The following is a 12,905-nucleotide window of genomic DNA, read 5'->3' as shown; positions in this document are numbered from 1 at the left end:
TCATTTCCTTTACATTTACTAAAACCATATAATATGAGGTCAAAACGAAACACTTTCAATTTGTGTGGAATCAGGCAGGTCCTTGTACCACATAGTTGAAGGTAAATCTAAAGGAAATTGAGCAAGAAAATTGTATAATTTATGGCCAGCTTTACAAAAACTCCAGATCACACTTTATCCTCAGGTACAGCAATCCGTTTTTCCTTTTGGGATAAAGGTTTGGCATGAATAAATAAAAGCTGATCATTGCAAGCACCCCTGTCAGTGTTAAGTGGTTTGTCTCATCCATGTAAACTGATACATTCTGCTGCAGAGCTTGTGTGTTTGAAAAACAACAGACTTGCTGACTGGATCGAAGAAAGCCTATAAAAGAAAATGAATGCAGCCATCACATCTAAGGATCGGGAAGCTGCAATATAATAAATGTTTACTTTTTGGTTTAATAATACGGCTTTTATGAAGAATGTGGATTGTTTGGAGAGAGCGGAGACAGACCGAGGCTGCTGCACTGCGGACGTTGCCTTGTGACCTAGATAGAACTCCTAATGAAACATTTACAGATTTCCAAGTTCTGTGGATCTAAGATTACTGCCAGCAGAACTCTGACACAGATAGTGGGAGCAATGTTTATATTATAGTTGGCACATCATAGCGACTACTGGGAGTGTTCATAGGCTACAAAACAAAGTGAATGAAGACCGTTCCAGAAGTGATGAAAAGGCGTCCATCGCATACAGAGGCCGCTGTACACATCCAACAATTGTCTGTAATAACTGGCCATGGACGGGTGAAGGTTAGGGATGCACAGATACAGAGTATTTTCATGAGTAGTTGGACTCGTGAACATGCTCCCGATACCCAAAAACGATACCTTGCGGTGCAATTTGCGTCCATACAAAACATATGGGCGCAAATCGCACTGCAAAAAATTGCATGCGATTTTAACAGGAATGTGTTGTGATTCCTGTCCGAATCGCATGCAGTTTAACCCACTGCTCCTGTGTGAACCCAGGCTTGTCATAGTGATTTTGAACCTGAGTTTACACAGGAGCGGTGCGGGAAACCTCCAGCAGCATGACGGGTTTCACCGCTCCGGATCCGACTGTGGACCTCTGCGGCTTGGGCTCCCCATGGCTTTTCTTCCCCCCCAGCCTCCAGTGGATCTCTCCCCCCCAGCCTCCAGTGGATCTCCCCCCCCCCAGCCTCCAGTGGATCTCCCCCCCCAGCCTCCAGTGGATCTCTCCCCCCCAGCCTCCAGTGGATCTCTCCCCCCCAGCCTCCTGTGGATCTCTCCCCCCCAGCCTCCAGTGGATCTCCCCCCCCCAGCCTCCAGTGGATCTCTCCCCCCCAGCCTCCAGTGGATCTCTCTCCCCCCAGCCTCCAGTGGATCTCTCTCCCCCCAGCCTCCAGTGGATCTCTCTCCCCCCAGCCTCCAGTGGATCTCTCTCCCCCCAGCCTCCAGTGGATCTCTCTCCCCCCAGCCTCCAGTGGATCTCTCTCCCCCCAGCCTCCAGTGGATCTCTCTCCCCCCAGCCTCCAGTGGATCTCTCTCCCCCCAGCCTCCAGTGGATCTCTCTCCCCCCAGCCTCCAGTGGATCTCTCTCCCCCCAGCCTCCAGTGGATCTCTCTCCCCCCAGCCTCCAGTGGATCTCTCTCCCCCCAGCCTCCAGTGGATCTCTCTCTCCCCCCAGCCTCCAGTGGATCTCTCTCCCCCCAGCCTCCAGTGGATCTCTCTCCCCCCAGCCTCCAGTGGATCTCCCCCCCCCCAGCCTCCAGTGGATTTCCCCCCCCCAGCCTCCAGTGGATCTCCCCCCCAGCCTCCAGTGGATCCCCCCCTCCAGTGGATCTCCCCCCCCCAGCCTCCAGTGGATCTCTCCCCCCCCCCGCCTCCAGTATTCCCCCCCCCCCAAGCACTTCAAAGAATCACATGCAATTTAAACAGGAATGAGGTTCTCAGGTTTGTTGCCGGACTCTTCCCAGTATAAAGAAGCACCAGCCACCACCTCGTGAAATGAGCGCTCACTGGAAAATGTGCAGCAAGCTTAGCATTTCATCATAGGTAGGTGTCATCCAGGGTAGCCTATGCATCCATCCACAGTGCTCTTCTCTCCGGGTTCCCAGCACCAATCCAAGCTGCAGCACCGGAGCTTCACACCGGAGCCAGCAAAGATGGTAATAGTGTAGTATTTATTGCATAATGAGAATCGCATAGATAGTGCGCCAAACAAACTGACCAATAGACCAATGCGAAACCAGTGTAACTCGCATTGAAAGCAGCTGCTGACTGATATCATGCAGTGATGTCATGTCAGAAGTCTCCACCCCAACACGCGTTTCGGCTTATAGGTCGTCTTCAAGGGTCAGTTGGCTCTGCTATTCTTGCCTGAGAGCATGCTCATTGGTGCGCTCCCAGCACAATGACCTAGCTGGCACTGACTGCTCCCAGTCGCTGGTGGGATGACCTCCCAATCATTTAATGAGGAAGTAAAGTCTTCCTTTTTAATTGTACCTATAGGTAAGCCTATAATAGGACTTGAGCAAACAAAAAACAACGACTCCTGCGCACAGGTGGATCTAGAGGTCGACCGATATATCGGCCGGCCGATATATCAGCCGATATTTGGCTTTTTTTACTTAATTGGCATCTGCCGATTGTGCTGATAAAAAAAGCCGATTATAACTTCAGCGGGACTTGCAAATGACTTCTGCAGTAGAAGTCAATGCAAGTTTCCTGGAGTTATCTTCTCTCCTCCTCTGGGCAGCCTGCCAAGTCTGATAAGAAGATACATTTGTATCTCTTCGTGAACTCTTGTGTAGAATTTCTCAGTTTAACCATTTAAAGACTAAATCTTTTTTGACATTTGTTGCTTACAAGTAAAAATCCTGTATTTTCTGCTAGAAAATAACTTAGAACACCCAAACATTATATATATATATTTTTTAGCAGAGACCCTAGGGAATAAAATAGCGGTTGTTGCAATATTTTATGTCACACGGTATTTGCGCAGCGGTCTTTCAAACGCAATTTTTTTTAAAAAAATACACTAATTTAAAAAAAAAAAAAATAAGCAGTAAAGTTAGCCCATATTTTTTCGTCCAAAAGTTTTGATTATCTTAAATATTAAATACACAAAAACAGGTATAGTTATTTTTTTTTTAAATCTAAATTCTACATACAAGTGAACTGATTGGAGGTTTGTTTTGTTCAATAAATGTTTAAATGTAAAAAATTTTCTGTATCACTTATTACTTAAGGCTGCTTTCACACTGGAGCGGGCATGCGTTGACGGTAAAACGCTGTTAGTTTTAGCGACGCTTTACCGTCATTTTAGCGGCGCTATTCGGCTGCTAGCAGGGCACTTATAACCCAGCTAGCGGCCGAGGAAGGGGTTAAATGCGCTCCTGAAGTGCTGCTCTTGAAACGCTTTGCAGGCGCTTCGGCAGCGGTGCGCATTCATTTCAATGGGCAGGAGTGGTGGAGGAGCGGTATACACCACTCCAAAGACATCCACTCGGGATATCACACTGAGACTGCAGGGGAGCCGTTTTTCAGGCACTTTACAGGCGCTATTTTTAGCCCAAAAGCGCCTAAAAAAACGCCCCAGTGTGAAAGGGGTCTAACTGTTAGATTTTATGAGATGAAGGGGGGAAAAAAAAAAATCGGCCTAATATATCGGCCCCAAAAAATCGGCATCACATATCGGCCATCGGCCACCGCGATTTCTAAATATCGGCATCGGCCAGAGAAAAACCCATATCGGTCGACCTCTAGGTGGATCACCATATGGAGATGCGTCAACACAGGCCTTGCTGCCCTCAAGGATGGGTAATCCTAGTACAAACTGAAATAAAAGAAAAACAGGGGCGCACCAGCCTTGTGCATTAACTTTTTTTAAAAAAATTTTAATAAAATGATTAACTCACAACAAAATGAGCAACTCACAAGCAATAGGTGAAAGAGGCACAATACGAAGTGTACCGACAGCCAGCATACGACTTTAGGATGAGCGATGCCTTCCAAAGATCGTGGAGAGATGCATACACATCACAATCAGCTAAGGCACGATCTTTGGAAGGCATCGCTCATCCTAAAGTCGTATGCTGGCTGTCGGTACACTTCGTATTGTGCCTCTTCCACCTATTGCTTGTGAGTTGCTTCTTTTAATCATTTTATTAAAATTTTTTAAAAAAAGTTAATGTACAAGGCTGGTGCGCCCCTGTTTTTCTTTTATTTCGGTTTATAATAAGACTTGCCTGTAAGTACTTAAATACCTCCTAAACTTGCACCGTTTAGGGGCTATTTACTATATACTTTAATGTAGTAATCGGCCCATGCGCTCTAATGGAACAGCTGCCCGTGCCGTTTCTTCAGGGCCCTGTGTCGTGACCGGCGGTTCCCGTGCGGGAGTGACATCATCACGGCTCCGGCCAACCACAGCGCCGGAGCCTGCGAACCCGGAAGAAACACCAGGGAAGGCGTTGGTGGGGTGCGGGCGCCGCTGCAGGGCTTCGTTCTAAGGTAAGTATTTCATAATAAGCTAATATGCGATGCACACTAGCGTATTATGCCTTTGTCTTACAGGTTTGGTTTTTTTTATCAGGTTCTCAACCTCTTTAAATACTGTGGCTGCAAATGGTTGGGAAGCCCACCTTCCAGCGGTGCACTCACCCCAGCCACGTTCTCCCCGTGTCCTCCCTTGGCATCTTTACCAAAGCCGCAAGCTGTCACAGGCTGGTGCTCACTACACATGTGCAAGCTGTGCTGCGCTCTGTGATTGGTCCTGAAGTCTTCTAGGATCTGTCATGTGTCCCAGAAGACTTCAGGAGGGAGAACTTCCACTTCCGATCGCTCCGATCGGGAGCAGGAACCTGTCAAAATCGGGCACCTGCTTCCCCCACACACACACACACACACACACACTTTTGGGTTGAACTCTGCTTTAATTGTGTCCTATTGCAGAAGAGATATAGCATGTCTGTTATGAAATTAAGAGCAGTTTTTTTACAAGGCTAGTTTCACTTTAAGGCTCGGTTGAAACTCCTGCAACTTAGGATCTGACTTGTGAGATCCAAAGTTGCAGGACATGTGTAATGCCACGTATCTCCATCAGAGCCATTCCAACTGACACTTCTGAAGTCGCTGCAACTTCAGAAAAGGTTCCTGCGCTATTTTGATCTGACTTTGACACGGCTCCAATACCTTGGCGTATAAAAGTCTTATCAAAGTCGGACTCCAAAGTTGCATGATTTTCGGCTAGTGTGAACCGAGCCTGCTCATAACGTCTACATCCACTTTATTGCTCTTCCAAAATGAAGTCCAGGACATGTAGAAGTTGTGGACACGCTGAGGAGGTCTGCTGAGGGCCAGCTCACATGCTTTGTTCATGTAGGGTTGGAAACACGGCAAATATGAGCTTCCATGTTTTATATTCCTTGTGATTGGCCCCACAAGTGGTAAATACACCTATGACTCTTCTGGTCGAAGTTGAGTTATGGCATCACAATGGACTTTATTGGAAGTTCCTGCTCCACCAGGTCTAGTGATTGTTACCATTTCCAAAAGGAAATTGCAGTGAATGCCACCACTCGGAAGGTACCATCTGTCCGACAACATGTGAATGCTGCAATAAAGAATCGTGACCAGGCTGGTCGAGATTCCACCAATTTCCTGCAGCTTGCAGGTATAGCCAGTTATAGGATCAACACTGATGGAGGTGGATAGTACCCCAGGCAGACCACACTCAATTCTTTTTTGTTGGTTATTCTTTGGGATAAACCTTATAATAACAAACGTGAACTCACTAATAATAATGGTGGAGGACCAAGGGAGCACCATTAAACTGATCTCAGGACTGTAGTGGCCAAAAGGAGCCATACAATAATAAATGTTCAGTACTGAACGAGATTTACAATTTTCTTTTCTGTTTCTCATTATGTCTATAGATGTTTGGGTCTGTCTAATGATGGAGAAGCATGTGTTTGAGTCCGTGGAGGAGAGGACCTTCCAATACCAGGAGTCTCTTCCTCCCCTCCCTGTCCCTTCACTGGAAGAGTCCTTGTCCAAGTACTGCGAGTCAGGTAAGCACTCTTTGTTTCTGGGTATGTCCCAGAGAATATACTATATCGTAATCATTATAGCAGCAATAGACCATTTTATAAATCAGGAGCTAATAAATCCAGTCAGGTGTTTTTTGTAGGAGTCAAAAACACCATCTTCAATGGACGAGAGTAGAAAATAATTAGGGATCAATTCCAGGTAGGCAAATGTTTGCATAGTTATATTGGTTCCAGTTTGGAACAATACAGGCAGTCCCCGAGTTACGAACACCTGAGTTACGAACGACTCCTACTTACAAACGGCCTCAAATGCCGGCCACTTGTGCTCCACGCTGGTCCTGGATACCTCCAGAGACACATCCCATACTGCAGTACTACATGTACTGCATGGCCAGAAGAGCTCCAGATAACATAACAAGCGCCCGGAACATCCCACATCCATGCACAGTTACCAATGCTGTGTTCCGATTGGAAGTTACACTTACAAATGCAGTGTTGTGACTTACGAACAAACCTACAGTCCCTATTGTGTTCGTAACTCGGGGACTTCCTGTATACATACAGTATGTACACTATATTACCAAAAGTATTGGGACACCTGCCTTTACAGGCACATGACCTTTAATGGCATCTCAGTCTTAGTCCGTAGGGTTCAATATTGAGTTGGCCCACCCTTTATAGCTATAACAACAGCTTCACCTCTTCTGGGAAGGCCGTCCACAAGGTTTAGGAGTGTGTCTATGGGAATGTTTGACCATTCTTCCAGAAGCACATTTGTGAGGTCAGGCACTGATGTTGGACAAGAAGGCCTGGCTCACAGTCTCCGCTCTTTATGGGCCTTGCTTTGTGCACTAGTCCAAATAATTTGGTGGAGGGAGGAATATGGTGTGGGGTTGTTTTTCAGGAGTTGGGCTTGGCATCTTGGTTCCAGTCAAGGGAACTTGTAAGGCATCAGCATACCAAGACATTTTGGACAATTTCATGCTCCCAAACTTTGTGGGAACAGTTTGGGGATGGCCCCTTCCTGTTCCAACATGACTGTGCACCAGTGCACAAAGCAAGGTCCATAAAGACATGAATAAGCGAGTTTGGGGTGGAGGAACTTGACTGACCTGCACATTGTCCTGACCTAAACCCAATAAAACCTCTTTGGGATGAATTAGACTGCAATCCAGGCCTTCTCGTCCAACATCAGTGCCTGACCTCACAAATGCGCTTCTGGAAGAATGGTCAAATGTGTAACTTTTTTAGGCTCTTCCCTCCCGTATATATGGTGCAGGAGCTTGATCTGCATGTAAATTCAGAGAATAGTATTATCTATCTATCTATCTATCTATCTATGTATGTATATATATATATATATATATATATATATATATATATATATTATCTATAAGTAATATTAAATAAAAAAACTCATATACAGTACTTTAACAGCAGACCGTTATCAGAATACACTGTATTTATCAATAGTGGTCTGATCTCAAAAGCATGTGTGTATGTTATCCCTAAGTCTACTTTTACACTGAGGTGCTTTTCAGGCGTTTTAGCGATAAAAATAGCACCTGTAAAGCGCCTGAAAACTGCCTCTCATGCCTCCTCAGTTTGAAAGTCCGAGTGCGCTTTTGGGACGGGGAAAAAAAAGTCCTGCAAGCAGCATCTTTGGGGGGCGGAATATACACTTCTCCTACACCCCCTCTGCCCATTGGAATGAATAGGCAGCGCCTGAAAAGCGCTTCCGAAGCACCGCAACACTGGTGCTTTTAACCCCTTCTTGAGGGTAAAAAGCACCCAAAAAAGGCCGCTTAAACAGTTTTTAGCTACACTTTACCGCTAATGGACCCCCAGTGTGAAAGCTGCCTAATAGTTGCAGAGAAAACTATGCTGGGCTTAATTATCCACAAAATTCTTCATATGTTTTGGTCAAAATGTGTTCTGCTACATGTCTTTTGGTAAGGAAAATCCCAATAAGTGTATATTGATTATTTACGTGAAAGTTATAGCATGTACAGGTTATGGTGTATATATACTGGAATTTTTTGTAATGTTTTATTTATACTACTAATGGCGGTGACATCCGAGTTAAAAATGGGACTGCAATAGTGCAGCAGCCAATTTGACACTAACTGACACTGAGTGGGAACCGACTAACTGCCACTGACATTACCAGTGACACTGATACAGTGATTGGTGCTAATACTATACACTGTCACTGTACTAATGACACTGGCTGGGAAAGGGTTAATATCTAGGGCGGTCAAGGGATTACATCTGTGCCTAACTATGTGTAATGTGTGTACTAGGTGCTGCTTTTACTAACAGATCTCTTTTGTTTATTATCCCTTTCTTGCAGGGATAAGATACATAGAGATTGTTCCCTGTGTACAGAGCCCTGTGTTGATTGTCAACACAGAGCTTTGGGCTGTGATTGGACACAGCGATCAGCAGGTCCCATCTGTGAATCAATGGCTGGGACTTGCTGACAGGCTCCTGCTGTGTACAATCACAGAAATGTTGCTTTGCCTGTGCAGGCCGCCTGTCCGCAGTATATGGCGGGCGGTCTGCAAGTGTCAGTGGTTGGCTCTTGTTTCATTCATATTTTCTCTTCTTTCTCCATGCAGTTAAACCTTTTTTAAATGAACAAGAATATGAGAAGACTTGTAAAATTGTAAAAAAATTTGAAACCGGAATTGGCCAAGAACTCCACCAGAAACTATTAGAAAGGGCTAAAACAAGAAAGAACTGGGTGAGTACTTTTGTTGCAATATCAATGAGCACAGGGTACTTTGTATGTTACCCCAACATTTCATCTTCCTGGTCTCTTAGATTGTAAGCTCTACCAAGCAGGGCTCTCTGATTCCTACTGTATTAAAGTGTATTGTAGTTGTACTGTTTACCCTCAAGTAGTAAAGCACTGTGTAAACTGTTGGCGCGATATAAATCCTGAATAATAATAATATGTGCCTGCTGTACCATGTACTTAAATGAATAAATATCCTCTTCTCTTTGTATTGCTTCCTTTGTGCGAAATCCCTGGTGTTCCTGAAAGTCCCTCTACTTTCCTTTTTAAACACTGACCACACTGGGCATGAGAGTACAGCAAGTTCAGTTCTCTAGCTGTGCTGGAACTCAGTTTCCCCTTGCACAGCCATTCACTGGGAAGACCAGTGTGCTGCTGCTTCTCCTTCCCAGAGCACTTATTCAGCTGAGAACAGAGGAATGTGAACACTTAGACCCCTTTTACACTGGGGCGGTTTGCAGGCGGTATTGCGCTAAAAATACCGCCTGCAAACCGCCCCTAAACAGCCTCCGCTGTTTGTTCAGTGTGAAAGTCCGAGGGCTTTCACACTGAAGCGGTGCGCAGGCAGGACGGTAAAAAAAGTCCTGCAAACCGCTTTTTCACCGCTCCTGCCCATTGAAATCAATCGGTATAGCCGCGCTGTACGAGGGATTTTAACCCTTTTTCGGCCGCCAGCGGGGGGTTAAAACCGCACCGCTAGCGGCCGAATACCGCTGCAAGAACGACGGTACAGCAGCGCTAAAAATAGCACTGTTGTACCGCCGACGCCCCCACCGCCCTAGTGTGAAAGGGGCCTTATAGAAATGGAAAAGTATTTCTAATTTTTTTTTTTTTTTTATCTATGCAAAAATGTTTTGCCTTTCATTTCTATTTTAACCACTTCAGCCCCAGAAGGTTTTACCCCCTTAACCTCCCTGGCGGTTTTCCCGAGTGTGGTTCGGGGTTAAAATTCAGGATCATTAGCGGTAACCCCGAGCCACACTCGGGATTACATCGCAGGATCCTGGTGTGGCTTTACTTGCCTTGTCCCCGGGATCCTGCGATGTCCCCCGCAGTGTCCGTGGGCTCCGTCCTCCTCCGAAGCCTCTCCTTGCCAGGCTCCGTTCCCTGCGAGCATCGTGACGCACGGGGGCGGAGCCTGGCGGCAAATTTAAATAACCGTAAAAATCATAACACATACAGTACTGTAATCTTACAGATTACAGTACTGTATGAAATTGTTTCACATCCCTTTTGTCCCCAGTGCTTTGGCCCATGCCCTGCATGCAGTTTTATGTGATATATACTGTTCTTTCTGCCTGGAAACTGGAGATTGTCCATAGCAACCAAAAAGTGTCCCTTTTACGTCAAAAGTGGCTTTAGACCAGCTAGAAAACAACAATAGTAAATTAGAACACTTGCAGAATTGAGCGATAGTGAATTTATTTTATTACTATTTATTTTTCTTTTTTTTAATTATTTATTTTTATTTATTATATTATAATTTATGTTTTTGTGTTTCAAACTTTATCATACCCGGGATATCTACTAGACTCTTGTTTGGACAGATCTAAGTGTGTTATTGTTAAGAATTACAGACCTACAATATAAAACGCCAAATTTCCATGCAAAATAATTGTACCGCTTTCAGCACCTAAAATCCGAAATAATCATACCACCAGGGAGGTTAATGACCAGGCTGTTTTTGCGATACCGCACTGCTTTAACTGACAATTGCGCGGTTGCGTGATGCTGTACCCAAATAAAATTGATATCCTTTTTCCCCACAAACAGAGCCTTCTTTTGGTGGTATTTGATCACCTCTGTGTTTTTTATTGCGCTATAAACAAAAAAAAAGACCGATAATTTAAAAAAAAAACAAAAAAACATATTTTTTACTTTCTGCTATAAAACATATCCATTAAAAAAAATGTAAAAAATCGAATTTCTTCATCAATTTAGGCCAATAGTAAAAAAAATACCATTAAGGGTATATTGATTGGTTTGAGCAAAAGTTATAGCGTCTACAAACTATGGGATAGATTTATGGCATTTTTATTTATTTTATCTTTTTACTAGTAATGTTGGCGATCAGCGATTTTTAGCGGGACTGCAACATTGCGGCGGACAAATCGGACACCTAACTGACACTTTTGGCACTTTATTGGGAATCGGTGACATTATTACAGTGATCAGTGCTAAAAATATGCACTGTCGCTGTACTAATGACACTGGCAGGGAAGGGGTTAACAGGGGTGATCAAAGGGTTAAGTGTGTCCCTAGGGGGTGCTTGCTAACTGTGTGGGGGATGGACTGACTGGCTGAACACAGAGCTTTGCAGGAACACCGATCTCTGTTTTCTTCCCCGTCAGAACGACGATCTGCCTTGTTCGCTGTTCTGCCTCTCTGGGGAGCGATGGTGGGTGGCCGGCAGACATCGGGTTCGCCCGACCCGCTGATTGGCTCCCCCTCTGTCCAATCGGACAGATGTGTAGTTTCGCGCGATAGAGCCGCCCTGCTGCAGTATATCTTCGGTAGGCGGTCTTTAAGCGGTTAAATGGGTTGTTTTGTACGGCGAGGGTTTTACATTAAGCACTTATCTAGCAATGCCGTTTAGAAACAGTGGCTGGTAGGAGAGGCCTGAAAGCCATTTGTGTTTTTAAAACAGTCAAGCTGAATGTCAGCTTTTAGGTGAAAGTGATTTGAACAGCTGTGAAGTCACACAATCCCTTCCAGTCCCCCCCTCCCCAACCCGCCTTCCATCGCCTGACCTCACCGTGTATCCTGGGCTCTGGTGTCCCTCCTGCGGGCTCAGGACCAGTATGGCAGGGGTCAGCAGGTAGAGTGGACACCCGTATCTCTCTTATGGTGAATGAACCTGGAAGCAGTGTGTATTGTCACTTCTGGGTTCAGAGCTGTCATTTGTTGGCTGCTGTGATGAGCAAATAAACTAATCAAGCATGTTCTGTGCTTGATCAGCTTTAGTGGGGTCCATAGGTGAAATGAGGGGTCTAATTAATCACCATTGTCTCCTTTTTAAAAAGGACCCAGTCTTTTCTATTATTCTATCACATAGGGAGCTTTTAGATTTGAAACTACTTCGTCTGAGCACAGATTGTCCTTGACCTGCCCCCAGCCTGTGAATGGACAGTGAAAGGAGAAGCAGAACGGCGATGAGCTCATTTCTATGTCACTTTTCTTTCCCCTCCTGTCGGCATGCTTTTTTGTCAGCGTGTTGATCAATTGGCTGCTTGTACTGCTTCTTTCTCTCACCTTTCAGCCCTGCTGTGTAGGGACTGCAAGAGGTATTTGCTTGTATTTAAAAATTCATGTTATGATGTAGTAATGATTACAGAGTTGCGCTAATTATTGTTTTAGATTTAGGATTTGAAACGGGCTAAGAATTGTCTCATGTTTTATAGGCAGGTTAGTTGTAAGTCACAGCTTTAGTAAATGGAGATATACAGTGTAGATGCAGACTTCATGTAGATGAGTAACATAAGAGCTCCTGTCCCAGGATCAGTGTCAGCTTACACGGGGTTATAAGTAATAAACCAGTTTACTGGCAGATTTACTTACAATGGAAAGGCAGGAACCTGAGATCTAATGTACAAAACATAAGACTGGCCTATTTATATAAATTATAATCAGATTTATTTAGGCATCGGTTCAAGAGTTTATAACCACTGAGCTCTTATTTGCTCAAGGTAAGCCTGTTCTTAAAGAGACTCTGTCCCTGAATTACAAAACATCTAAACACCAAAACAAAATTGTAATATATTGCCAGTCCCTAGATGTGGCGGCTGCATTCATTTTCACTTTTCATACTAAGAGCATTTTCTCAGCCAGTACAGAAAAAATGTGTTGGTCTTGCCAAAATGCAGTGCCCTCATCACCTAATAAAAAAAACAAACAAAAAAAAACAAAAGAAAAAGATACATTTATTGCGTTAACTACTAGTCCTATGATCAATCCATCATGTAATGGAGATGAACAAAGGCAGACGTGTGAAGTCCAGCCTGTGTGACAACCATGGCTGCCCTCCTAGATACAAGAGAAAAAAAAGCAT

At 44.7% G+C, this 12,905-nt stretch overlaps 1 protein-coding gene across 1 annotated transcript in view; it reads left to right on the top strand.

Annotated features, from left to right (window-relative positions):
- CROT (carnitine O-octanoyltransferase) overlaps window positions 1-12,905 on the top strand; it is a 103,481-nt gene that overhangs the window by 5,457 nt on the left and 85,119 nt on the right. The window contains exons 2-3 of the mRNA XM_073629685.1: window positions 5,944-6,078; window positions 8,679-8,803. Of these exons, the coding sequence (XP_073485786.1) occupies window positions 5,961-6,078; window positions 8,679-8,803 (243 nt within the window). The 5' untranslated portion in view covers window positions 5,944-5,960. The remainder of the gene's footprint in view (window positions 1-5,943; window positions 6,079-8,678; window positions 8,804-12,905) is intronic.

The sequence above is a fragment of the Aquarana catesbeiana genome, linkage group LG05 (genome assembly GCF_042186555.1).
Source record: "Aquarana catesbeiana isolate 2022-GZ linkage group LG05, ASM4218655v1, whole genome shotgun sequence".
In the NCBI taxonomy this organism is placed as follows: Eukaryota; Metazoa; Chordata; class Amphibia; order Anura; family Ranidae; genus Aquarana; species Aquarana catesbeiana.
This window is presented reverse-complemented; position numbering and strand designations above follow the sequence as displayed.